The sequence below is a fragment of the Alosa pseudoharengus genome, unplaced genomic scaffold, assembly GCF_046254945.1.
Source record: "Alosa pseudoharengus isolate Yale_2024_CS ecotype anadromous, Long Island Sound unplaced genomic scaffold, YU_APseudo_1.1 YU_APseudo_1.1_scf_2, whole genome shotgun sequence".
In the NCBI taxonomy this organism is placed as follows: Eukaryota; Metazoa; Chordata; class Actinopteri; order Clupeiformes; family Clupeidae; genus Alosa; species Alosa pseudoharengus.
The window spans coordinates 51,064,918-51,092,776 of NW_027468663.1; the positions used below are offsets into that span (position 1 = coordinate 51,064,918).

General features: G+C 42.4%; 3 protein-coding genes across 3 annotated transcripts; 2 read left to right on the forward strand and 1 right to left on the reverse strand.

Annotated features, from left to right (window-relative positions):
- Positions 1-292: 292 nt before the first annotated feature.
- Positions 293-5,408, forward strand: LOC143134801 (NADH-quinone oxidoreductase subunit B 2-like). The gene is made up of 8 exons (XM_076295457.1): positions 293-354; positions 808-841; positions 952-1,008; positions 1,095-1,212; positions 1,395-1,574; positions 2,447-2,493; positions 5,001-5,089; positions 5,199-5,408. Exons 1-8 carry the CDS (start codon positions 342-344, stop codon positions 5,294-5,296), a joined length of 636 nt encoding a protein of 211 aa, XP_076151572.1. The 5' UTR covers positions 293-341; the 3' UTR covers positions 5,297-5,408.
- A 3,078-nt stretch (positions 5,409-8,486) lies between these two features.
- angptl4 (angiopoietin-like 4) lies at positions 8,487-14,715 on the reverse strand. The gene is made up of 7 exons (XM_076295452.1): positions 14,110-14,715; positions 13,296-13,406; positions 13,104-13,191; positions 10,976-11,089; positions 10,588-10,683; positions 9,888-10,166; positions 8,487-9,774 (listed from the first exon to the last, which is right to left on the reverse strand). The coding sequence occupies exons 1-7, from the start codon at positions 14,614-14,616 to the stop codon at positions 9,590-9,592; spliced, it is 1,380 nt and encodes a 459-aa protein (XP_076151567.1). The 5' UTR covers positions 14,617-14,715; the 3' UTR covers positions 8,487-9,589.
- A 6,605-nt stretch (positions 14,716-21,320) lies between these two features.
- Positions 21,321-23,884, forward strand: LOC143135381 (uncharacterized). Its single transcript, XM_076296068.1, has 2 exons — positions 21,321-22,134; positions 22,675-23,884. Exon 2 carries the CDS (start codon positions 22,675-22,677, stop codon positions 23,734-23,736), a length of 1,062 nt encoding a protein of 353 aa, XP_076152183.1. The 5' UTR covers positions 21,321-22,134; the 3' UTR covers positions 23,737-23,884.
- Positions 23,885-27,859: the final 3,975 nt, after the last annotated feature.

Sequence of the window (27,859 nt, forward strand, 5' to 3'; positions counted from 1 at the left end):
GCAACCACTTGGGGCGCTGGTTTTCACTTTCCCTCCCTATAGAAAATCCTCTGTATCAGCTGCCAGCTGGTTACTTCTCCAATGAGCAAGATTAGGGTGGGTAATTGCCTAGTTAACATACTGAGAGTGATACAAGTTAACAACTAACCAAATTAATAACGACATTAATTGACATGCAGTGTGTGGCCTATTGGTTAACCCATATGCTTTACTTTCACTGCCGCCTCCAAAGATGATCCGCTTCACCCCTCTCTCTGCCGCCTCTGTCTTGTTGAACATGCTCAGACTGTACAAGTTGCGTAAAACCGGATATTACGTACAGGTTTGAGCATAAAACCAACATGGAGGCGCTTGGTAAGAGGACATCAACAGTCTGTCTTGATTTGCACATTTTATCGTCATTGTAACAGTAACTTTATATATAAATGTCTGTATAGGAATCTGTTTTAAGCTATGTATGGTCAGTTAGTAACTAATGAACACATATCTTTGTTCAAGGTTGTTTTAAAGTGTGACCTTGTATCACGTATGCTAGTTTGCCAGGTAGCTAACGTTAGCGTTGCGGGTTGTGGCACTGTTAACCATCACCTTACATAACTTCAGCTTGAGTGTGGTGATTTTGTGTTGTTGGTGTAAATTCAATAGTAGCGTTGTCGTGGTCACACTTGGAACTATTTTTCTCTCAACTGACACGTAACGTTAAAGTATGGTAGACCAGTAACGTTAGCTCATAGCTAATTTAACTCTTGCATTACCAGTGTTGACTTATCATTACGTTCACTTCAAGTGCATCTTCTTTTGTTGTAGTTTTTCGTCTCTCCAGGTTGGGGACTTTCTCGAGGTAAGGCAAACTTCCCAAACATGCAATTGGAAACAAATGTCTTCTGGTACATAGGAGAAGCGTTTCCTAATGCGAATCATAACTCTTAACGTAACTTTATCTTCGCGCAGGTCTTCTAACCTTTCGGTATTCTGTGGGCACAAGAACCACATTTTACCCCAGAGCAGGTAAATAGCCATCTTCTGAATTGGCAGGTTGTAAAGATGAATTGCATTCCATTGCACAAATACACTCTTTATCTTTTCATGTTTAGCTTGGTTCCAGTGAGGGAGAAAAGCACAGCTTTGGCAGCCAAGCCAGCGTCTGCACCAAGCAATAAAGGGGAGTATGTTATCACCAAACTAGATGACTTGGTCAACTGGGCTCGTAGGGTGAGTATGCATAACGGTGATTATGATTTTGCACCATAATTCATTCTCACTCTCCCTCCCTCCCTCCCTCTCTGTATATAGGCTAGTGTATGAGTATGATGACAAGATGACAATGGAAATTAGACACATGGGACCCAGCTTAAGATGGTTGAACAACGCAAAGGTGTATGTATGTTTTACAGAGCTCTTTGTGGCCAATGACCTTTGGCCTGGCGTGCTGTGCAGTAGAGATGATGCACATGGCTGCTCCTCGGTATGACATGGATCGTTTTGGAGTGGTGTTCAGAGCCAGCCCCCGACAGGCTGATGTCATGATTGTTGCAGGGACTCTCACAAATAAAATGGCTCCTGCCCTGCGTAAGGTATTTAAGTTTTTTGCTTTTTTCAAATGAGTTTGGCCGAACTATTATAGCTGAGTTATAGATGTTCAAATACAACATTTGTCTAGAAGTTTCTTTCTCTTTAATGTCTAGGCCTAGTAGAAAGTAGTAAAAGATGTCAACTTTGCTTATAGCAGCAAACATGAGATTTTTCCCACTGATGGCTGAATTGAATGTCCGATTCATACCCCATTCCCTCTTGAAGTGAACATGTTTCTTATTTTGTTTAGGCAGTAAACTTTACTTTAGGCTTTGTATAAAACTGCTTCTTGATTGCTGTTTAGTTAAAGTTACTTGCTATGCTATAGTGGCTATTGTTCGAAATAATGCATTTGAAATCACTTAATTATAGGAGTTTAAACGGATATCAGTTAGTTAAGTTAGCTCTTAAACCTTAAGACAGCCTTAATTAGTTTGAAATGGCAGAGGTCCATTTGCATAAATTATCTAACTTTAGTTATCTTGCTGATATGATATATTCAATTCAACTTGTATCAGGAGAAGGGTAGAAACCTTCCGGGTGCTGCTTGGCCAGGTCATAAACACATGCTAGCAACTGCCACTGGTTAAGAAATCGTTCATAGCAAAGATGATAAACTTCAAATAGTCATAGCTAGGATAGTTCATAGTTAAGATTATAAACCTTGTGTGCTCACTCCTCTTTTGTGGTTCACACACCATGACACCTTTTTAATGCCCTAGGTACAGAGTCCCTAGTCCCATTACTTTATTGTTTCAGGAGAGTTTTCAAACAAACCTTTTTTGCTGGGACATAACAGGGCTCATGTGAGGATAAGATATGAGTCATTGTTGAACGTAATGATTGTGAAATTGTTTTTTTGTTTTGAAAATAGGTGTATGACCAGATGCCGGAGCCCCGATATGTGATTTCAATGGGGAGGTGAGACCATTTTCCTATTAATTTGCATTTAAACAGATGTATGACAAAATATGCTAAATATCTCTCTAAGAAATGTTCTTGTAACTTTTATGTTGTATGAGTGTTTTTAATTTCTGGCTGAAGCAAGAAAAAAAAGGGGTCTTGTTCTGCATAGGAATCCAGAGGTCCATGTTGTAATCGTATAGTAGTGGTGTCTGTCTCTCAGCGCTGTGCAGACTGTGTGAAAAACAACACAATTTTATGTCCAGTTGCTCAATTTATTCATTAAGCAGGAACTTGGACATAACGGTGCAGATAAAAAAATAAATAAAAAAAAATCATCCTTATGAAAAAGACTATAGACCTCTGAAGTTTGCCTACAAAAAAAAGAACCAAAACGGCCATCTTTGCCCATATAAGAAGATCCGGTTGTTAATTGAAGCTAACTACCTATGGCAAGTTAGCTCTGGGGTAGCAAAAATCTAAGTGTGCCGCCTTCACTTACCGGAGATCACAGTATCCACTCGAAGGCAGAGGACAAAAGTGTGTTCGGGAAAACGTCTGCATTTCAGACTTTTTCATCCCCGCGAGAGTTTAACAGGTGCGATAATTCAAAATCCCCATGTTATTTTCCCATAGGAAAAATCGCCAGATACCGGATGTCAAAGATGGCTGATTTTTAGAGGGGCGAACTTTTTTGTAGGCGAACTTCAGAGGTCTATTGGCGACCCAATGATATATTTACACCGCATTCAGAGAGGGAGAGACAAGGAAACATGAATGACATTCAGCGATTACAGGCAAAATAAGATGCAAGGCGTCTTGACAAAGCTAAAGTGATCTCCTCTTTGGAAGCGAGAAGTGTTGGGCAATGAATGAATTTCCAACTGTCTTTTTGCGACTTTAGACTTTGTTTATTTAATACTTCTGTGAATCCTTAATTAGAAATCACTAGCAATGGAACTTAAGATGGGTTGCTAGCTATTTAGGTAAAGGAGTAATTGTAAATTGTAAATTGCTTAAAAGAAAACCTTTGTTGTAGATGACATGATGTATCTGTTTTCAAGTACTGTGACTGAATGGTTGAGCTTCTCAACCAGGAGGCATGAGAAGCAGCAAAAAATATTCCCCTTTCACACCAAGGCCTCGATCAACCCTGGGTGATTCTGTCTAAAAGGGTTGACCCGGGTTGTCTGCCCCTGCTTAGCAACCCACCTCTCAACTTGGGTTGGACCAGGGTCCGATTAGGGTCAATTTTGATGTGAATGGCTTTTGCGACCTTGCTTTTGTGTGCTATCGTTTTGCAAATTGTTCTGTCCCTGGGAATAACTCTGGTTCACTGGCTTGTTTTGAATTGACAAAAGGTCTGACTCATGGTCATGGTCATTAGTACTTGTTAGACGCCCAAGCACACCATACGCCAAGGTACGTTTCAAACTATACAAGTGCTTTAATTAGCCTTAAAATTATTTTATCTCAACATCAATAAGATATTTGAATTTGAATAGATGATTGACGGTGATTCTGACATGAATTCTCAGGGATCTTTTATTTATAGATATGCATAATTCACAGTGCATTCAGTGCCTTATTGGAGAAGTTAACATCCTTTACCATTTTTGTGGTTGCAGGCTCATTGCTATTGGAATCGCGCACCATATTGGAGAGGTTTAGATCTGTTAAATGTTGTCTGTTACTGGTACCTTTAGCATTTCACACCCAGATAACGTCACCCGTGATACTCACTTGGGTTCTCAGCAATATACCCTAATATAGGTTATGCTAATATACTGTAGTTATGTTAATAAAAGTTAGCAGTACCTACAGGCATACTGTACCGAAAATTAACCGAACTGTGACTTTAACATTGATGATTGTGTACCGTTTTACCCCTGCCAGACAGACATGCATAGAGATTCCTTGGTGTTTTGTTAGATTCTTTGTGTTCCTCTGTCCTGTGTTTGCTTTCATTTGAATACAGGATGGGAGTCCAAACCAGAGTGTTTTTACTCTGTAGGACATTAAGTTTAATGTCAGTCTTAATGCTGGTGAAAGTTTGTTGATATTTGCAGCCTGTGAAATGGCACCCCTTCCCTTTTCGCTCCCGAAGTAACGTTTTGATTTTTTCTGGAATTTTTTTATGTCTCAGACTCTGAGCACAATTTTTGTTTTCCAACAGAATACAGAATTCTTTTTAAGCGCAGACACCGAAAAGACAGCTAGAGGACCTTGAGATATTTTCTGAATCTGACACAAACTGTATTCTATTAGAAGAATACACTTCACTTTTAACTGGATGAATTTTGTGTGTTCTTATTCTGAAGTCCACACAGTATTACTTCTCAATACACTCTGCATAAACTTAAACTATAAATATGCGCAGTTCTCAGAGAAATACGCCTTTTCAATCTTTAATAATCTTAATATTTTACTATGCATTGATGCAGTGATTTTTGAAGATCACAGTCATATTGTAAATATTTTTTTCCTTGTTGCCGTTAATTTAAAATATATTCTATTTATTTCAGCTGTGCTAATGGAGGAGGCTATTACCACTACTCCTACTCTGTTGTGAGGGGATGTGATCGCATTGTTCCAGTAGATATATACGTTCCAGGTAACAAATAAAATATGCATCCACTTTTTGTCTGCTTTGAATAAGATGCTCCATATTGCCTTGTCGATATTATTTTGTGTTGACTGGGGTTTTTAACTGTTCATTTCAGGCTGTCCACCTACTGCAGAGGCTCTTTTGTATGGCTGCTTGCAGCTGCAGCGGAAGATCAAGCGTGAGAAGAAAATTAAGATCTGGTACCGCAAATAAGAGCCAATGTGTAAATAATTTATTCCCCTATACCTGTGTTTTGGCAGTAGACCACACCAGTTGTACTATTTGCCTTCACCCTCCAGTATCTTCAATAAAACGTCTGAATATCCTTGTATTTTCCTACTAGCTTTTATCTTAAGCTGAAATTAGCTATTGAAGAAAATCATCTGTAGTTTCATCAACAGAGGGTTGGCTGTGTCTGTGACATCACTGTGGTGGTTCTGGATTAATTACAATAAACAAAACATTTCTTATGTTTACATAATTTTAGTTTTTTTATTTCAAGTGTTTTACATGAACGTTTTACAAAGGTAACATTACATTTATGAACCATAAAGCTTCAGTTGTACCCAAAGTCTTATTAATCATTTATAGTAGTAAAAGTATTGGATATATTTGTGCTGTGCCCTAACCTGCTGTATGGGATGGGATATCTATCTTCTGTATTTAAATTGTTAGGTTTTATCGAGGACTTCTCTCGTTTGATCTGTTGCCCTTAGATATACTCACTAATGCTCGACTGATTGGTGAATAGATAAAAAAAAAAAAAAAAAGTGAGTGTGCGGGGTGTGCTGTGGCACAACTGGCTGCAGCCTCCATACCACATTCAGGGCGAAGTGCTCGATAGTGTTTTATGCCCCCAACATCGTCTTCTAGGCAGCGCTGCCACCGCTGACTTAAAGGCACCTAATCCTAAACCTAACCCCAATCCTAACCCTAACCTTAACCCATCCCTAACCCTAGTGCCTTTCAGGCAACATTGGGGGCATAAAACACCAAGAAACTGGCGAAGCGCCTGTGGGGACCCGGCTCATTTCCCGATCCCACCCCACCTCTTCCACTTGCTTTCCGTCAGCCTCTTTACTGTCCTATTTGATAAAGGCAAAAATATACTTTTAAAAGAGGGCTGCACACCCATGTCTCTGTCTCATAGTATTGAAGTCAAACCAGATTCCAGATCTGGATCCATGTAGGTGGATCATGACCCTGGTGACATGATGGCCCTCTACCTGAAGACTGGGGCGGTAGTTTTGAAGTTATTTGAGTGGATACAGGGATGGATGGATAGACAGAAGGATGTAGATTGTTGGGGGCAAGGATAAAGTTTTGATGACTAGTTGAACTCAAAAAATCAAGGGTAATCTAACACTGAAATCCTGTTAGGCCTAAGACCTGCAGAGTGCCTTTCAGAACTAGTGTTGTTTGAATATAAAGTGCATCATTAGGGTTAGGGTTAATCATCGATTGCCATTGTCATTGCTCCATTTTGAATCAATGGTGGTAGTACCTCACTCTGAACTCGTGAGGTCGCTGTTGCCCACAGATGAATTTGCCATAGCCAAATGTGCTGTACAAATTCTTCCCCAAAGTTTATGTTTACTCCTAATACCTAACCTAAGCATAACAGTTCACTGCAAGTAGCCTGTATGTTGGGTTTGATCATATTTGACTGTAGCATATTACTATTTGTATTTCATACAAACCTGAGGTGTTTTCACAATGTCTCACTGTGGATGAATAGATTGCAGTACCTATCTTTCACACGACCAAAGCCCATCCTGTCTGCTGTCCTACAAGCCTGTCACACAGAGCTCCTTAATCTGATTCCCTTTTGCTCAAGAGTTCCTCACTCTCCCCTGGATACCTCCGTGTTTCCCTGCCTGCCCAGACTCGCTCCTTCACTCTTGTTGGAGCAGGTGACAGATAAATGCAGAGATGGTTTTAGGTCGATTGTCTTGAAATGTAATGTTCTTTTAGGAAAAGGGCCTTTTTAACATGCAATGCTTGTGGCAATTATATTTAGGCATATGCAAAATGTGCATATGCAATACATACATGCGTAAATATATAAATGTTTAATTACTTTGACATCTGGTTTGTAAGGTGGAAATGTATCTGAAACAAATCTGACATGTTCTCATGGAATATGTTTTAAGGATTGTAGCCTATATACTGCCATAACAACTTGCTCCAGAATACATAAATATTTTTTTGTATTTGTTAAAACATCATGTCATCAGTGATCTTTGTGGATTAGCTGTTTATTACACTATATTGACTGACTCCTAGCCTCATTTGCTTTACCTTCAGGCGACAGTTGCTGTGGTTGCAAAACATTTATTGTTATGATATTAACTAGAATGGCAAGTTCAGCTGCTTGATTGAGATTGCCCTTTTCATTGCCTTTAGTTCTTTAAAAAACATTTGAGCTAAAACAGGATTGAACTGTAATGGGTAGGTTAATGCTTCATTTCTTTATCTTTTTAAAGTGCTTTGAGTTTTCTTATGTCATTCATGAATTTTAGTTCCTGGCAGGAATAGCAGAATATTAAATTGGTCAAAAGACTATATCATCCTAATTTTAATTTATTTAATTCAATTTATAAGAGTTGAAATAGTTCTGGAGTGAGCTAGAGAAGTACCTATGGCTACTTCAGGCCCCAGGTCAAAGCTCAATCACATTTTACTCCATGTCCACTTAATACCATTGGAGGTTATCAAAAACACATTAGTGCTTGGCCTATAAAGAGATTTCCTCAAGGTGTGAGACATGCGGGTGATGGTACAAAGCTGCTGAACTGCAGTCCCTGTGAGTTCCATAAGCCGGTAATGCAAAGGCGGGAGACTCGCACGTGCTCTGACGCCATATGGCATTCTAAAGCCTCCCGGACACCGAAGGTCACCACAAAAACTTTAGGGTTCAGGGTCCCTCTTCGGGGCTAAATGCTTATTCTGTAATACAGGGAAATGAATATACAGCAGATATGCAAAATGTAATTGTTATATTGTGAAATTATGTTAGAATAAAAAAATCAAATGTTTTCAAGTTCTGTACTGCTCCTGAACATCATGAGGCATAACTGTGTATTCAATGCATATCTGATTTATTCGTTTCAGATAGATAGATAGATAGATAGATAGATACTTTATTGATCCTCAAGGGGAAATTCAAGCAAAGACACGGAGCTACCTCGACAGGCTGCCTCTCTCGAAAAAAGTCAGGCAAGCATAAGCAAGACAGGTATTTCGTTTATCACCTGCAAGCTAGTTTCCACCTGACAGAGATCACAGCTGCCCCGGCTGATTCTTACTGTGTGTCAAATTGAATACGAGGATGTGGCAGATACTTAAAGACACTATGAAAATGATCATGTGTTGTGTACAATATAAATGCTGACAGACAAAACATTTTTAAAATAATCTTTATTGGCCAACTGAATGGACATCTGACTTAAAGATCAGTTCTTCTCCGTTGTGTAAAAAAGAAAGAGAAAACCATATCAAAGGTCTTTCATACTTTTGGAAAATATATGAAATATAAATAATTAACAAAAAAGGTAAAAGTACACTGTGATTCTTTACAGAACTTAAATAGAAAAAATAAGAACATGACATTTTGTCAACATGAACTGAGAATATTACAACTGAGCACAACTAAATGTGTTTACATTTACAAGATTTTAAAGGTTCAGTCAACATAAACTCTGCTTGGTATTTACAAGAAGTGGAGAAAACCTTAGGAATAAAATAGTCAATATGACTGAAGGGGGAAAACTCCACTAAAATGAGATGGAGTTGTAGCTGAAATACAGATAAACAGTAGACTAGACAACAATTACAGCTGTATATTATTTAAGGACCAGAAAAGCCATGTGTGCACAATTTAACAACTAAAGCTATCTTACTCTTATATGCCTTTTGATAAGGTGTGATGCTGTATCGTTCTACATTGTCTTTTGATAATGCCATTACATAACTAATGCCTCCAACAGAGGTCACACAATCTCTATCTGATTGTGTTCATGTTTGGTCCATACAATTGGGTCCTTGAACGGCCCTTGTTCATATTCGCTCTCTGTAAATGGGTCGCCATCTATCAGTGCTAAGGGGCTTTCATAGCGCCCCTCATACCAGATCCGTCTTAACATGTGGAAAATGTTAAAAGATGCTTGCAATATGCAAACATGCCGGTACATGCTTAACTCAAGCACATCTACTCTGTAACCTGGATGGCTCTCTCCTGCTCAGAGACAGTGATTTGATACTGTATCAGCTTCAACACACCATGTTCTTGCTTTTAATACTTCAAATAAATGTCTATTGAAAAGTTTCACTGTGAAATGGTGTGGACACTTAACAGAAATCTCTGAATTTAGCACCTTTTTTCTTAAGAACCAAATTTTGGACTTAACTATTTGGATCACTGCAAAATGTGACTTATTTTAAACAATGTCTCAGTAGTGCATGACTCTTTTGTTCAACATCTCGCTTTAAGCCACTCCACACACTCTAAGATTTGTTCTCGATCTCAGAGGGTGCAATCATCATCGTTGTTGTTTTAAGAGGATAGTAGCGGCCGCGCCAAGTCTTCCAGAACACTCCCTGTTTCCTCTGGTGTCTCTGCTTGGGTGGTGGGGTAACGAAGTACCTGCCATTCAGGTTGGAGTGACCACAGTTGCTAAACCACCACCCGCCTGGAACAAAAACACAACCACACTCGTGTTAGGGCATGTGGATAGCTTTTTGAAAAACACAGTGAACTGGCACCAAAACAGTACACTGAACTCTTGACACATTGACAGCTTACCAGAAAGGTGCTTGGCACAGTTGATGTCGCTTTTCTGGTCATTATCTTTGTCGCGGGTGGAGAAGGGCAAGCCGGTAGGGTCATTAGCGAGCGCACTCTCCAGATTCTTGGAGGCATTGTCCAGGATGTGCAGCGAGTAGTGGCTATCTTCCCCGCTCAGACGGAAGGGGTACTTGATGGTCTCCAGCTCATCCCTCCAGTCGCTGAGCTGGACCTTGAGGATGTAGTTACCATCTTTTGACAATGAATGCATCTTCTCTAGGCCAAGCCAGAATTCACCTGAGAAAGACATAATAAAAATGTATCAAGGGTGTTAATGCAAAGCTGTTATACACTAACTTATTGGAGCTTTGAGCCAGATAAGGTTAATCCTTTAATTGAATTCAGGGAACAGGCGATTAAATCCTTCAATAACATTAGGCATAGGGATTTGGCAGCGATTTCTGCCAAGCCCACTCTACTGGGATTGGCCTGATCTTCATCTCTTAAAGCCTGATGTCTGAGATCCACAGCCTGTGTAGCCTGCCAGCAACTATTTCTTATTTAAACTTCACTGCTAAGAGCTTTCCAAACATGTACATCATGTATATGCCCTTAGCAGGGGAGGGACTTCTGGGTCACCTATTTCACTGTAGTTGTGGCGCTTCTAGCAATATTTTTTTTTGCCTGTTTGTTTTACAAATCCATATGTGACATTTACCATTGAGGTTTCCAAAGCCACTTTGGTAGGCCTGCCAGAGCTGATCAAAATCTACAGAGCCATCCTGCCGCCTCTGGATGACTGTCCACCCCCCATCTGCAGAACAGAAAAAAACAGGCAAAGGGATTAGTAAAGAATTAGTTTCAGTTCACTGTCATAGATGAGTTCAGTAAAAACATGCCCCCTATGGCATGCCTCCATATGGACCCTTTCAAGAGAGTTCCATTATCAGCATCATAGTTGGCCCTACAAGACTTCCTTTTTAACATTCCATATGTTATCTTAATGCAGAGGAAGTAGATTGGGGCCCAAATAGAACGTTTTGTTTTTATTGTTGAAACGGTAGTGAAATGAGTAGGCTACAGTTTGTATGAGGTCCTTGACGCACCTGCTGTCATTTCACAGAAAACATCAAAAGGTTCAGACTGCAAAGGCTTGATTGTGTAAACTCCAGTGCTTGTCTCCCCTCTCAGAAAAAGTTCGTGACAGTCAGAGGCCATATCTGTAAAACAGAAGAAACAAAAACATTTGTTAAAAAGTGCCGACTTCATTATCTAAACACACCATTGCTTGCTGTACTTTTGGGGCTTTTTAAAGGTTTAAAGATACAGCCAGAAGCTACTGCCACTGCATGGAAAAGAGTTGCCGGCTAACTTGTTTTCCCTTCCTTGGAAAAAGGAACACAGCATAAGATACTATTAGTTTAAATTAAAGTAGATTAAAACTTTTTTATCTTATCACTTTTGGTTGTTGTGTAAATACCACATAATCACCTCTCATGCCATGCCCAATTTAGATAAACAAAGATGTGTTTGGAGGAAACTGACAAGACCAAAGGGAAACTGATAACCTGTCCAGCCTGCCCTGTTTAGGCTTGGTGAGTCACTTAGGCCACTGAGAGCTTATTTTTTGCCTAATAAAGGAAAGATACCCTGAATTCTGTCCGTAAACATAACCTTTCTCCCAGTTCCCAAGATTTGTCTCAGCTGCTATTGATTACACAGGCCTCAGCAAACACCCTTCTGCCTCCTCTCTCCTCTGTCTCCCTGCCCCCACAAAAGACTCACGCCTGCTTCACGTGCACAGAATGCAGGCTCCAACGCTGGGGTGCATGGCCATCGCATGCTCACAGGCCACCCGAGCCGCACCACAGCCCTCAAGGGCAAATGGCTGCCTTGTGCCAAATGAATGTTTTGGGCACTCCAAGTGCCTCTGTATTAATAAATGAGGGTAACTCTAAGTGTGTTGAGAGAAGCTGAGACAGAGCACGTACTAATTGTCTCTCAGCTAAAAAAGTACTCTAGGCCTACTCTACAGAGAGCAATCTAATGATGTCTGTTGTTTTCAGACTATATTGACTTGTCTACTCACAAAAACTTGGGACATTTTGATGCCAAATGAGTTTGCTTTTTAAAACCAAAAAGGAGATTTTTATTTTTACTTTTTATCTGGGTGTTGACTTAAATGAACAAATGAAGAATTCTAAATTGTTTAGAATCTCGGCTAACCGGTTGTATAGGCCTGAGGGCCTGCGCTGCTCAAGTAGCACACTTTGGTCAATGAAGGAAAGAGGGAGGGGGGATGTATGAAGAGAGACAGAGCTGGGCGGAGGGACGTCTGCCTCTGACAGATCTAGGGTAAAGGTTGTGAGTTTTTTTAAGGAGGTGACCATGCTTTTCTTTGTGAAGTGATTACAGCTGTCTTTTAAACAGCAAAAAAAATGTCTGTACAGAGTTCACATTCCTGAAATAGGGTATTTTCTCCTCTAAGTGAGGTTAACTGGCTGTGAGCCAGAGTGGAAAACGCTATAGAACATAGCATTCTAGATTTGGTCCTTACTCCCTACCCCCATCCTTTCTGTCAGATTTACAACAAATCCTTCTGTTCTTTGGGTCTGTTTGTGACCCTGACTTAACACTCAAGACTTAATGAACTGTCACCCAGTTGGCTAGCGTCCAGGGAGACTGTTTCTCTTGCAACATTCTTTATACCCAGTGATGTCAAAACTTGCCAAGAGGGGCTAAACTGTGTTCTGTTGGATGACTGTTCAGTTTTCTCATTACAACTCAGTTTAGACAGGGTTACCTTTCACCCAGTTCTGACCAATTGCTTAGGCAATGACATTTTTTACGTTTCGGATTCAAACACGCCACATTGTGCAAACTGAATATAGGCTAATATAACTACATAATAGTTTATTTTTATAATAGTTTTTTTAAACATTGACTCATAATTTCATGTTCTACAAAAAAGTCAAAAAGACAAAATCAGTCTTATTTTTTCCCAGTTGAATTCAGGCCTACACTAAACCAACAACGCACACTCTGTGGCCTACACTCTGTAAGTAAACTCAGGGTAATCGTACAATTTACCACAGCAGTTTACTTGGAAGAAGTCCTATTTAGCAGTTCAGTGCAATAAGCCTACATTTAAGCTACAAGATAAAAAAAAAAAAAACAGCTGAGCATTAGGCTACTGCAAAAATTACATGATGACCATCTCCCCGTCAAACTCACCTTGTGGTGAATCGCGTTGTTCGATGCTGCCGTTTTGAGGGATGACATCGCCTTTCCGCTTCAGAAATGACTGCATGTTATTCTGTATCTGAAAAAGACGAAACGTTTTAGTGCCCTGAGAAAAACATAATTATGCCAGTCTAGCCGTGACAGTAATTTTGTAACGCTAATTGTATCGGTGTCGTTAGCTACCTGATTTTGAAGAGTTCGAATACGGATGTTCTGCTTGTCCAGTTTTTCCTGCTGTTGTTTTATTCTGTCTACGAGCTCATCTATCCGCCGGTTCTGAGCCTCCAACATCCACTGGAACAAACAGAGAGACATGTAAGGCAACGTACATTTGTGAGTCATTAAATAACTCTTACATAAATTCCCAATGGGCTTCTGCAAATTACATTCAGATAGCCTAGAATTCTATGCGTCCCTTTTTTCCAGACACTTTTTTTCAATACAGAAGAATGAATAGGTTACCCCAGGGCCCAGTTACATAACAGGGCCATATAAACTCAGTGTACCAGAACGACATAAGTAGTGCAGTCGCCCACTCTTTGTTCAAATTGAACTGAAACCTTTGCGAATGTGTATTAATATGGCGAAGGTCAGAGTTCAATGAAATAAGATAACTTGAATATCTTTCACATGTTTCACATTCGTTCCGTGCTTTGTCTAGCAGTGATGGCGTCCTTGCACGTACAGCACGCCTCTAGTAGCCTGCAATTGCAACACACCCACCATGCTTTTTATATGCTGCTATCTCCAGGCCAGTGTAACTTAACACCAAGGTAGACCTCTAAATCTTTAAAGCTTGTTTATATCTAATTATAAACAGGCAACTAATCTGAACAGATCTGTACACCATTTGATATAAAAACTGAAAAGCACTTTTAAAATGTGTTGCTACCACAGATGCAAACACTGTGTGAACATGACCAAGGAATCACAAAATTATAAACCACTAACCATGCCCAGAAACGTTTAGTTAGAGGAAAGCAGTCTCTTGAACTACCTGGATGGTCCGTGCATCAGTGGAGTTGCCACTGGCACCCTGCAACCCCTCTCCTTGAAGCACATCATTCACTTTCTCCTCCAGCTGGCTCATCCTCTCGTGGACCCTCTGTTTCTCTGTCAGCAGTTCATCAGCCTTCTCTCGCAGCTCTGACGAGACGTTAAGGACCTGGCTCTCTCTTTCCTCCAGACCTTCGGTCCTTGCTCTCAGCACCTTGTTGTCCTCCTGCAGCCGTAGGGTCAGCTTGCCCAGGTCAGTGACCGTGCCGTTGAAAGACTTCAGCTTGGCAGTGATGTCTCTCACCTGGAGCTTGGTCTTGTCCACATGCTCTTTGAGCCCCTGGCCCAGCTGCAGTAGCCCGTGCGCCAGCACGTTCACATCGTCCCACGCGGCATACTGGACCCTCTTCTCCTTTCCAGCTGACCCCTTCCTCTCGAATGGGAAGCCTGACCCAGTAGTTGCAAGGAGGGCAGTGCAGAGCAACAAGTTGGTGACTGTGACCTTCATCTTGTGTTCCTGCTAGTTGTCTTTGGGATGTAGGAAATGGTACCACAGAGGTCCACCTACTATGTGCAACAGATTCAAGAGAGTCAGCTTAGACAGTGAATGGCCACTCACCCAATATATAGGCTGGGATCTGCAGCTGGCTAATCTGATTGGTCCCCACCCAAAAAAGGGGTGTGTTAACCACTCAGGTTTCTCTTCCCTCTGGCCGTTGACTCTCTTTAGGCACCACGGAGCAGGGACAATGATGTAACAATGAGACCAGTTTTAATCTCTTCAATACTTTAATGATAAGAGTAGTGTTGATAATCCAATGTATTTTAGTAATGATATGACATCATATTTGAGTATATTAAGATTAGCTTTCAATAAATATAAAATCAGAGGTTTTGTGAAGGGTAAACGTAACATGTTAATTACTGTATAAGGTAGGGTTTTTACTACACTTTAATACACTTTTGGCTTATACACCTCTTTTCTTTAAGCACATATTATTACAGGGCTGTAACAGTGTGATTCAGTGTGATTCTTTTGTATCATCTGAGATTGAATTATTTTAGTTTTAAAATGCAAAGGTAGGCCGTAGTCATGCAGTAATTGTTGGAGGGGTCACTAAAAAAGAAGGCCTTGTCGTGAGTGACGGGGAGAACGTGACCTGGCTGAATGCATTGGCCTGAGGTGATCTGTTCTGCAGCACAGAGTGAGGAGCACTGTGAGAATTAGGGGAAAGTTCACACACAGAAAGGGCTGTGTTCTCTCTCTCTCAGCGGCACTTCCCAAATACCAGACTTAACAGACTTCTGAAGAGCACACACTGTGGTGGGTAAAGCACAACTTTCTCTTTGAAATCCTTCCATTTGAGTTCACATGATGGACAGGTCACCTTGAGCAACTTCCTTTTATAACATTTTACTCTAGTAGTCTGCTTTTTTTTTTAACCATTTTATCTAATCTAATGCCAAAATGGTTATTTTAAGGACATGGGAATCCCTGGGGAACTTGTTCCCCTTAGACTGTTTATTTCAAGAAGAAATGCTAAATAAAGTAATAATCAAACATTCATTAATGTGTGATCTGTAAAAAGATTAATTCTATTTGTCCCATCTCCAACGTTTCCACAGAGAAGAGATGTTTTACTATTATATGATAGTCTGGTTACAGAAGAAAAGGAATTTGGGGACCTTTGTTTCATGGATGGATGTTGAGTCGGCGTAGGGGACTTGGGGTTCAGAGGACAGGACATAGTGCTGTTGTGGGGGTGAAAGTGGTCCCTCTGTACCCCACCGCATCTGGGATGAACTTTATCTCCCCACAGGGATTAGTGCACTGATCATCCATGTCGGCCAGGGAGCCACATGTGAAATAGTTTAAAGCTGTCAGCAGAGAGGCATATTCTAAAAGCGTTTAGCCATAATGTTTGGAGTGAAGTGGTCCTGAAGTCTTGTCTAAACATGTGCTTACCAATTACCACTGGATTGCCGATTGGAACCTACACGTGAATGACTTCATCTGTACGCTATGGAGTTGTGCTTCCTTTAGTTTTCCACTGGAAGCTAGAGAGCTGACCAACACACTTATTTCTTTAGGAGTTGATTAAAAATTTTAACTTTAATGTGTACCTTAAACTATGAATTATATGTTTACATTTATTATTATTACATCTCTTGTATTTCTGTGTATGGATATGTTCTATCTTCAAAAATCACAAATTTGATAAAAGATTGAAATCTCAGTGGTCATTTAAAAAGGAGAGTAATTTGAACTATATTCATATTAATCATATTACCTATAAATCTGTCTTTTTTTACTGAATCTAGCAGTAGAAAGTCACATTTCTGTCTTCTTTCTGTAGTGGAGGAAAGCATATTTCCATTGACAACATTCCATTGGTTTCCTGGCAAGTTATGAATTCTTAGCTCTTTAGAATCCAAAAAACAGTTACATCCCGAGGAATGAAAATAGGGTATTTTTTGGTTTGTTTTACTGGGACCAAAGGAACAGCTGTATTCTCATCTTAGTCATGGACGTTTTCCCAGAAGAGTGACCTTTTACCTACATTCCCAATGCATTACATCTGAATCACACAGTATAGCCTTTAGTGATGCCGAAACAATGGCTGTAACTTCATAAGTATAGCCTGATATAGTTTCCTACCCATACACTATTCTCAATGGGCTTGTAATCCTTTTTAATGCCCCATTACTCCTCATTACTCAAAGACGTTTAATCTAAAACCAGTATGGAATGTTTGACTGGTGATTTTCTGGCATTCAGGTGATCTTAATGTCTTTTTTTCTTTTTTAATCCCTGTCTTTTTTTTAAAAGCAGCATAATGTAATGAAGAGGCCTTTGGGCAGTCAGATGAAGCCTCAGTGCCCAGGTTGTATGGGCTCATGTTCCGTAAAAGAGGACTGATTTGTCTCTGGATAATGTGGTTTCTGAAGCAGCAATGGGACTGTTGGGACTGGCTTTAACAGCTGAATGGACCAGGGGAATGGGCAGCTGATCAGAAGATCAGAAAACATTTTGATCTCTGGTGTGGACTGGGAACATGGAAAGCCTCATTACAAAACAAAAAAAAAAAGGTTCTCAAGGGCGTTACAGCTCATTTTGACACTTTACTGAATATTGTTTGTAAATGGTTTATTGGAGCATGTTGGTGTGCCAAATTTGCCACTGGAATTTTAGCTCTTTATTGAGGGCAAGAACCACTGTGATTTCGTAAAGTAAAGAAAATGTACAGATATTAATCACTCCTTGTCAATCCAATTAGCACATCTATCACATACAGACCCTACAGATGGGGATGTGACTGGCCTCTACTGCCACCCTGTGGCCATGACAAGAATGTTGTGTTGCAGTGTATTTCAGTGCGGTCCCCTGAAGGCTCATCAGTGTACATCCCTCTGCATTAGCCTAGGTCCACAATCCCAGGAACTGGACCTAACTGTTCACATGTCTCCACAGAGCAGCCAGAGGTTTGCAGGGCAGGGTTTCCTGTTGAGAGCAACTTAAGTGCAACACTGGTGGAAATGTCCTGGATTCCTTTACGTAGTGGATGGCTCCTGAGAGAGTTGTCCTCAGGAACAACTTGATTTTTAATGATGCTATTGTCCTGTGTTTCCTTTCTGCGTGTGTGTTTCTAAACACTCACCCACTTTCTCTTCTTCCAGTGCTTCTGCCTTCACGTGCGTCAGTGAAACATAAATAACTGTAGAGAGACCTTGCAAGAATTTAACTACAGACAAGTGGTCTTTCTACAGGGACATGTTTTTTAAACATCATTTGCTGTATGGGAATTCTGCAGTTCATAGAAAGGATGTAAATGGAGTCCATTACTCATATGGCAAAAATGTGTTTACTGCTGGTACCTCCATCTCACACTAGACACTGGACTGGTAAAAGTAACCCATTTTTGTCAGAATGGCCCATAAGTGGTTTGGGGGAAAAACTCAATTTATGGGTTAAATTTAGCAACCTAGTGTATAAAGTTACTTTAACCCAACCCGAGGTTGGTCCAATAGTGACCCGCCACCTGGGCTATAGTGTTGACCCAATTTAGGTTGTTTCCAACACAGCATTTTGAGTGAACCAACTGCCAACACTAAGCTTGTGTGAACTTTCCCTGCTAATGCTTAATGTGATTTTAGTCTTTCAGCCTGACACTCTGATTGATAAAGACACTCAAGGTCTCAGGATGTTGGCAACCAAAGAGTAATTTTAGGCATGTAGAGCAACAGCTGGCCCTCCACTTTTTGTTGTCGGAGGTTCAGGTTTCAAGATTCAAGGTGCTGTTAAACAAATCGTACATGTTTTTTTTTTGTCTCGATAAGAGAGCAGATGACAGATTGTAACTCATGCAACACACGTGAGCATGAACCATAGGCCTACATATCAACTCAGAGCAGAGCATGTTTTGACTGATAGATAATGAATGCATGCTTAAAAACTATTTTTACTGTATTCTCTTTATTCTCATGAGCACTCTTAACATTAGCTATGGAAAATAGAAATCATGTCAACAGCATGCTTGCAAATAACAACTAACAACATTTTCCACTCAGTGATCAACCCATGGGACAAAATCTACAGTTTGTCCATCTGTTGGGCTCATTTACAGAGAATCCCTGTAAATTAACCTCTTATCTGCATGTCTGGGAAATTCACCAGCAGCACACAGACTATGTCCATCTTATGTTGGTGCATGTTTAACTTGAGAGGTCATGTCAGCTAAGAATGTAGCTGGGACAGGCATCCACTTCAGAATTCCACCCAGAGCCTATACCTGTGATGCCACTGCTGTGGAGACCAGCAGCCACATTCCTCTTTCTGAACATGTTTTTGCAGATCCATGCTCACGTAGCACACGGAATGGTTGTAGGCAGGGAGCGTATTTCCTCTGCACATGTGCCTGAGAGTATGGAAACCACAGCTGTACACACAAGCAAACTGAAGGTCATGCACATGGAGTTCAATCTCCTTAGATGAAACGAGTCCATCAGTTACTTCCTATTCTTACATGTTTTGCAGTAGTCAGCAGGACTAGAAATCTTTAGAAGTTTACAGTCATAACCAGACGCATATGTTTGAAGAACATTAGCCATCATGTACACATTATTGTGTGCATTTGAATCCTGTGATATGTGATGTAGCTCACAGGTCCTTTGTCCTCATTGATGTTTCCAAAGCATTCTGTCTGCTAATACATACTCTTATTTACTTTTTTATTTATCTATTCAATATGGTAGTTGGTTAGCACCAAGTTCTTATTTCATTCTCCTCATGTTCCCATGTTGTGTGATAGTACTGTATCTATCTATCTATCTATCTATCTATCTATCTATCTATCTATCTATCTATCTTATCACTAGTTCAAAGTAACCATGAGTTTGGGTTTCTACAGTTTATCACTAAATGTATTCCCTATTAATGTATTCCCTATTATTCCCACTAAATAATTCCCTATTATCTGATTTACTCGTTGTAGTGGGTACATAGGAAGTTGACTACACAAAGTGTATAATAATAGTGTATGACTGGGTCCGAGCCGCTTGAAGAGCCAAGTGTATGGACGCCATGAGACTTTATGAGCGTGCAGACAGCAGACAGGACTGTGATTAACAACAGAGATGGCAACAGATCATAATCACTGTAGTGGGCTGTACCTTCAATCCTGTACTTTCATTGCTTAACCAAAGTGTTTATTGGTGAAATATGTTTTTTCAGCTTTATATAAAATAAATTATGTCACCCTACACCCTACCTCATTTGGCCTGGGCGAACTCAGACAAATTTGTTAGCAAATTTGAATTTGCTCTGCAGATCTCTCTGGAGACCTCAACATTGAAGTGGATTTCTAAATCACCAAGAACCCAAGAACCAATCACAACCACTTATCCGGCATTGGATGGCCTTTCCACCTTACACTGTACACTGTACAGAATAATGCAGTTAGCAGCGCTTTTCAACTCCTGTTGGCTGTGCTGATGGCACCAGTGTTAAATGACATGGATGTGTATTTTGAGTATTGAGTAAACAACTGCATTTGAAACCTTCCTTCAGATGTGTTTGATGTTCTTCCAAAAAGATTAGGTAAGAGTTTAATGTACCAATTTAGGTTTATTTTCACTGTAATGCCCCTTGGAAATCGAATGTGAATGAAAGGTCCCCAGACCCAGGTTTTAAGGACTCGTGACTTGACTTGGACTTGGGGCAACGATGACTCGGACTTGGACTTGTGCACTGCATTCGGACTCGTGAATGAATTGTTTTTTTTCCCCCCTCATCACTAGTGTCACTAGCTTTTCCCTAAATATTCCTGTGAAAAGCGCGGATCTTACATGTAACATGTAATCACTCATAGCATTTACACTAGTCATATCCCAGAATACATTACTCTGACCAGCGGTGTTTCATTTTTTTTGAGTGTGTTGGACTAGACTTGGACTCGACTCGGGATCAGTAAGGACCCAACTCGGACATGACTTTGATTTTTAAAAAATGACTTGGACTTGTCTTGGACTCAAACAGCATAGGGACTCAAGACTGGACTCAAGGTTTAGTGACTCGACTACACTGCCCAGACCCATTCTCGATCTCAATTTAGATTTGAAAATCAGTCTGATGTTAGCCAGGCTACATCTCACTGGACCAGGACTGGCACATTTACAGAAATGTCATCTAATATATGCTGTCCTTTTAGGTAAAAATGAAATGAAATGAAGATACTCTTCAAGCAAAGAGTGAAGAAAGGAAATAGGTATCTGTAGGCCTACTCACAGCAGCAGGTGGCAAGGGAGGATTCACTTTGGAGGAGTATCGTTACAACAGACACACAAAGTGTTCTAAAAACAGCCACACATTATCACTTTCACATCCTTTAAGAACACAAATACGGTCAGATACAAAATGTTCATGTTTCATATATTTCCTGTCTGGTGAAAATCACTTTGTCTCCTGCAGCAACTCAATGGAGAAATAATTGCAGAAAAAAAGTTAACTCCAAAGAAGAAAAGAAAACAACAGCAGCATTGACCAATGATAGGAATGTGAGCAGAGTGGGCAGAAAGAAAACAGGTCTTTGACCCAGATATGCTTAAACGTTTCTGTTTTACCCATGATGCCTCTTCTCTGCTGTCCTCGTTGGCATCCAAACAGAACTCAACACCACAGTCAGCAGACATGCCAAGGTATTGTGGTGATTTTATCTAGACATAATAATAATACTTGTGTGTGTGTGTGCTGGTTTATTGGAAAACATTCCATTTACTATAAAGGTGTTGCTTGTGCAACTGTTATGCAACATTTACTGGAAGTCATGAGACTGAGCTGTCAAAGGCTAGGAGTGAAAGTAAAAACAGGGCCTGGGAAAGAAAGGTGCTTACCAGAAGGGCATAAATAGAAGGGGCTAGCAGAAGAGGAGATGCAGGGACCTTCCGGGGAAGGGAAGTGAAACCAAAATTGGGATGACACATAGAACCAAATCAAAACATACCCTGCCTGGCAACAGATTACACATAGAACTTGATCACATGCATTCTGCCTAGCAACACACATTTTTTAATGTTTATATGAGAAGGAGTTTCCACCAATATCTCAAGTCCCAAAACGTTCTGATTGGCTAGAAGGGGCCTGGTGACGCTCCTGATGATAGGAACGCCTCTCAGGCCCCTGAGAGCATAAAAGAGAGAGCTCAGGCACATTCAGATCAGATCTCATCGGGGTAGCAGCTGCAACTCATCACTCTACTGCCTGACGGTTCAGTCCTGACATTGTTTGGATTGTATCATCACTGCAATACGGTGAATAAAGGATCAACAGTCTTCAGCATTTCTCGTCTTGGTGTTCTCCTTCGGGTCTTTGACATCAGAGTGCTAGTTGGATTGGAGGTTTCGGGAAGTGGATAATTTCCACGACAGATCTGGAGGTTCCTACCGAGATTTGAAAGGATTCAACAGGGGAAGCAGTTCCGTCCCGGGTGAAGCAGACTTCTCCAGTGCAGCTCTCAGGGCCCAAAACAAGGTAAGCGTTTTGCTTATTATTAGGAGAGCTGTACTGTGGGAGTCGGTGGGTAGGCCGGGAAGGGGTGTTTTACCAGAATCCTCAAAAGAATAGTGGAGACACAAGACAGAGATTGGGTTGTACTGTTGATCTTAAAAGCGTTTTGTGATTGTGAAAACCGGTGAAAATAGTTTTCAAGGAGAAAACTGAGTTAAATGGCCACGTAATGATTTCCAAGGAGGAAATCTAGTTTTCAAGGAGAAAACTGAAATAGTGTTTTAATTTCCAAGGAGGAAATCTAGTTTTCAAGGAGAAAACTAAAATAGTATTTTGTGTAAAGGGAGCACGGGCTGCCCTAAAATATATGTGTGTCTCAGAGAAAAAGAACGGGTTAATAGGTAAACTGCAATATTAGCTGTGAGTTAAAATGTGTAAAAAACCGTCCTGAACAAAAAGGGTGATGAACAAAACATATTTTATCATAATTTGTTGTTGTTTCTGTAAAAGCTGAGTGTGCGCCGTTGTGTTTTGTTTTGTTGCCTGGGCATGGGCCCACAATAGATGCAAGACAAGTACACATACACATTTGAGGTAGAGGAGCTCGGCGAGGGAAGGAGGATCGTCACACTGACAGACGGGCGTCAGACTCACATAATCGAAGCGGCTGCGGGCATTTTCATAAGAAGGTTGCACAACAACCATAGTCTGAACATAAGAAGATTGTTGCAGCTGTTGGAGGTTTTTGCAGATGCCCCCCCCGAGCCCCGTGCTAGAGCAACGGTGCCTAAACTTAGGATTGTGAGAGACCATAGGCCAGAGACCCTAGGAGAAATCCTTTACCGCCTTGAGGTTTCCGACGATTCAGGTGAGGGAGAGCCCGACACAGACTCCTCAGAGGAGTTCACTCCAAACAGTAGTGTGGGAGAGATAGAGGTAGACATTGGACAGAGGGAGGCCAGTGCCCCACCAGAGACAGGCTACAGCAGCTTAGGGTCAGAAGAAGAGGGGCGCCAGGAGCCAGACCAGGGGGGTCCAGTGAGAGCTCCAACTCCCTATCCAGGTAACACCGTATCCCACCAGTTGATCCACAGCCCATTCCGTATGGTCAATAGCCCAGCCACTCCCCGATATAACCCACCACCCTCTGTAAGCTACAGCCCAACCAATCCCCAGTATAGCCCAAGCCAAAGCCCCACTGTGTCTCAGCCTGAGCAGGAGCCAGAGCAAGAGAGAGCGCAGGGAGAGGTTCACGGCCCGGCTGAGCCCCAGTCAGTGCAGGATATAGAGCGGGAGGTGAGGGAGATAGTTGGCCGAGACAGAGGTAGGCTGGCCAGTTTTATGAGAGGGTCTTTGTCAGTGTCAATATTCTGGAACAAGGAAGGAAACAGCAGGGACAAGTATTCAGTTCACATTGACCAGTTTGACAAATACGGAGGAACCCACTCCAGGCTGGGCACCCGCGTAGCACCATTGGCCCTGCAGACAGTGATAGAGCAGGTAGGAAAGTTTGTGGGGGTAAACACAAGGCCAGTGGTTGACCAGCTCTTTGCCCCACCTGAGGGCAGAAAGCGCAAGTTTGAGAGAGATTCTCCAGCTACAAGGAGGAGAAGGACAAATAACTAGGGAAGAGTAAGAAGGGGGAGGTACTGCTGCAAGACCTCTATAACGACTGCTTAGCTGAATAAAATTCCATAATGGCTGCTTAATAAAAACTTGTAATCTGCTGATTTTTGCTTAAAAGTGAAAGGTTTTGTACTTGCTTCAATAAATAAAAGAGGAAATAAAGCCAATAAATGTACTTTGTGAAAAAATAAAATAAAAGGTTAAAAGGATAATTTTGAGTGAAGAAATATTATTGGAAGGAAAGGTAAGGGCTTAAAGTCCCCACTGATGAAATAGCGGTGGTAAAATAAAGAGGATAGTTATAATAATAGATAAAAGTAAGAATTTAGAGAGAATAGGCAGAGTGACGCCCACAAATAGCGAATGAACTTAGAAAGTAAGTGGCATATCACTTTCATTCGACAGCGGGACAATAAGTGGTGCATATTCACAAGAAACCGAGAGGGCCTTGTGAGCGGTGCATATCGGTGCCATAGTTACACAGAGCTACTAGAGAAAGTAGAACATCTGATAGGGAAAGCTTACCCATTAGAATTAGGAACGCCTATGGACACAAGGAGTGACGATAGCGATACATCAGATTAAGCAAAGCTCAGAAACTCAGCGGCTAGGTCCAGGAAAGACTTTGAGAGTGTATGGAACATCAGCAACAAAACGTAATCTGGACCATAGATATCACTGAGTACGGCGAACACGACTGGAAAATAAGCATCCGAGACCGAGAGGATCAAGAACAAGTGGGGTACGTAGGGCGGTTCCCCTTTGGGTGCAGATTCCCTTTCAGGTGCAGATACCGGGACGAAATAGACGAGAAGGCAGCACTTCCCCTGGTGTATGAGCTAACCCCTTTTACCCTGCCGCAGGAAGAACCGGAGGAAGCACAGCCCCAAGCAGCCGGGAGTGAGGAAGGGGCCACATCTGGCGGCTCGGAAATAAAAGAGACGTGGACAATAAGGGTCGCGGAAAGCGGAGATAGAGGGTGGAGCGTGAGCGCCATAAACAATAGAGGGGAGGTACTCGAGGGAGGAAGAGCTGAACTAAATACGGTCCTTGAAGATTGGGGAGAAGTAAGGGACACCATATTGTATACGGTAAGCGACCTCCGACTGGACTGGGAGGAAAAGGACCAGAACAGGTGCCAGAGGGAGAGAGAGAGGCAAGACAGAGAGGACTCCCTCAAGTTCAGCAATAGGGAAGAAGAAGACAGGGAGTTTGAAGAAGACTACTTCAAGTCTATGTGGGGCAATAAGGTCTACCATTTCACCAAAGACGCTGACATCTAAGAGGAAAGTGACACATCAGACTAACAGAGACTCAAGAGCTCCGTGGACAAGGATAGAAAGGATTCTAAGAGGTGTATGGAACAGGGACAGCAGAACGTGCTCTGGGCCATAGATATCGTTGAATACGACGAACACGACTGGGAGATAAGCGTCAGAGACGGAAAGGGCCAAGAATACGTAGGATACGTGGGTAAAGTCCCCTTTGAGTGCAAATTCCCGTATAGGTGCAAGTATCGAGGCGACATAGACCTAAAAGCAACACTTTCTTTGTTGGGGGAATTAACCCCTAATAGCCTGCCAGTGAGGAAGCAGGAGGAGCCACAGCCCCAAGCAGCCGGAAGTAAAGGAGGAGCTACATCAGGTGATCTGAAAATAAAAGAAAGGTGGACGATAAGGATCTCCGAGCACGGGAGTAACGGGTGGAGCCTGAGCGCAGTGAACGATAAAGGAAGGACATTTGAAGAAAGAAGAGGCAAACTAAATACTGTCTTCAAGGAGTGGGACGACGTGCGGAATTCTATACTATACTTAGTGAGCGACCTACGGCTGGATTGGGAAGAAAAAGACCAGAATAGGTGCAAGAGAGAAAGGGAAAGACAGTACAAGAAGGACCATCTTCTGTTCTGCACGGACCGGGAGGACATAGCAGAACAGGAAAGGAGAGACTACGGTTTGGACCTCTAAGAAGAATGGCGACCAGAGTAATGACACCCCTGGAGGAAGTAGTAAAGGAAAATGCCATTGCTGAGAAGGATGTAAAGAGCATCAACCATAAATGGTTCCTAAGATACAAAGGGGACCACACAGCATGGCCAAAGGAAGGGTCACTCAACCCGACAATAATTGCGCAGATGAGGGAAAAAATTATGAACTACAAAGGCTATGACAAGAGCACACGGAGGCAGGAAAAGAGAGAGAAGGAGTTGAACACTCTGGAGGCCTTCGCAAAAATATCGGAAAGGAAGAGGAGGCAGAGGGCTGACCAGAGTGACACGCCGCCCGACACTCCGCCCACAACGCCCATCACAGAAAAATGCCCCCAACTACAGCCCACGAGAAGGGAACTGGATGCTTTGACTCAAACATCAGAACCAGGGGCTCCACCCATGGAGGAGCCACGTCCTCCCCCATACAGGGAAAAGGACAAACTATACCCGGATGTGCCACGAGAGGAAGATAACGCGCGGGAGATATTCCGACGCCTGGAGGAAAGAAACCCGCGGGCCCTGGCGATACAAGCACCAGGGTATGGACCACAGGCCCCAACGGTGCACCTGGCAGTGCAGGCCCCGCTAGTAGTGAAAGGAATCACACTGGAAGGATCCTGCGCGGAGGTTCTGAAGGAAATAAAGAGGATAAGAAGAGAGCAGGCTCATCCCCAGTCAAGACCATCAACACCCCAGCCGGCGTCTGCACGACCATCTCCACCATCATCCCCCACCGGGACGACCATCCCAGAATACCTCCTGGAGGGCACAGTGCCGGATGGAAGGAGGGAATGGACAGGAGGAGAAGAAGCTACGGAAGAGCAGGTGGTGAGTGACTTCCACGCAAGCACAAAAGGACATTGGGAGACAAATGGATCTCCGGTAACCAGCCCCCAAAAGCCCTACTGGGAGAGCCAGAAGACGGGTGCGGGTGACCCGGAAGCTGAAAGGAGCGAACCCCCACGCCTCCCAGACCAAAGGAGGGAGCAGGCCCCTGGGGGGAGAGAAGAAAGACAGAAACAGTGGTTTGAAGAGCTGTGGGACCACCTGGAGGCAGTCATGAAAAAATGGATAAAGGCCACAGGGGAGGAGGAGAAAGAGGCCCGAGATGGAGAGGCCCTGGAAACCCTGGCCTGGGTGAGGTTGCAGGTGGACAAGGAACCTGTGATGGAGGGGTGCAAGGAGCTATGGCGGAGGCTCAAGGAATACATCCAGGCATGCTGGAAGGAAGTGGAAGAGGCCGTTAGGCAAGCAGAAGACAGACACCGAAGAAAAAGAAGAGAGGAACAAGGGAGTGAAGAACGGTATGAGAGAAAAATGATGAGAATGGAAGAAGGTCTGAAGGAGTTGAAAGCCGCTAAAAGAGTCGGATCAAAAGAAGGAAAGCTGGCCGAGGAGATCATGAAGGAAATAATAGAGGTGGAAAGGTGGGGAGAAGGAGGGGCAGGCCCAGGGAGCACGCCAGAGCATGCCAAGTATAAGAAGGCCTGCAGGGAATGCTGCGAGAGCCTAAATAGAGAAATGACAGAAGTCCTGAAAAGAATGAAGACCATGGTAGCGCAAGAAGAAAGGGAAGGAAAGCTCAGAGAGGAAGAGATGAAAAAGAGTGAGGAACTGAGAAGAAACCGTCAAGGACTCGGACGGGAGTCCTCCGAGAAAAAGGGGGCCCGCCGACTTACCTTCAAATTATCCTGCAGTCCAAGTACGATAGCGGAAGACGAAGAGGAAGACATGGACGGAGCAGACAGCCAGGTTGGCTCAGGAGAAGACTATGAGTCGGCGGAAGATGAAGAAGAAGGACTGGGTATCATGGAACAGTTCCTTGTAGAGCAAGTTCAGAGAGAACTGCCACAGGTCCCGAAAGAAGCGGACCCCGCAGTGTGTCTCGGCTGCGGAAGAACGTTTAGAGGAGAAAAGGGTGTGAAGACCCACCAGCGACAAGTAGAGGCATGCAGAGGAAAGGCCGGAATGCTCCCAATGATGATCCCGCCAAGTGTACTCGCCACAGGACTGTTCGGAATCAGCAGGATGAAAAAAGGAGTGGAGAAAGGCCTGGACGAGATCAGAAAAGGGGTACGGAAGGGACTCAACGAAATTGAAGGGGGAGTGAAAAAAGGCCTGAAAGAAAACAAG

Excerpts from the sequence above, each read along its gene's own strand:
- LOC143134801 (XM_076295457.1), top strand. Across the intron at positions 1,213-1,394 it reads TGGTCAACTGGGCTCGTAGG|AGCTCTTTGTGGCCAATGAC; the intron begins GTGAGTATGCAT and ends TATGTTTTACAG. Across the intron at positions 1,575-2,446 it reads TGGCTCCTGCCCTGCGTAAG|GTGTATGACCAGATGCCGGA; the intron begins GTATTTAAGTTT and ends TTTTGAAAATAG.
- angptl4 (XM_076295452.1), bottom strand. The coding sequence starts at position 14,616 with ATGAAGGTCACAGTCACCAACTTGTTGCTCTGCACTGCCCTCCTTGCA. Across the intron at positions 13,407-14,109 it reads CTGATGCACGGACCATCCAG|TGGATGTTGGAGGCTCAGAA; the intron begins GTAGTTCAAGAG and ends TGTTTGTTCCAG. Across the intron at positions 13,192-13,295 it reads TTCGAACTCTTCAAAATCAG|ATACAGAATAACATGCAGTC; the intron begins GTAGCTAACGAC and ends CGTCTTTTTCAG.
- LOC143135381 (XM_076296068.1), top strand. The coding sequence starts at position 22,675 with ATGCAAGACAAGTACACATACACATTTGAGGTAGAGGAGCTCGGCGAG.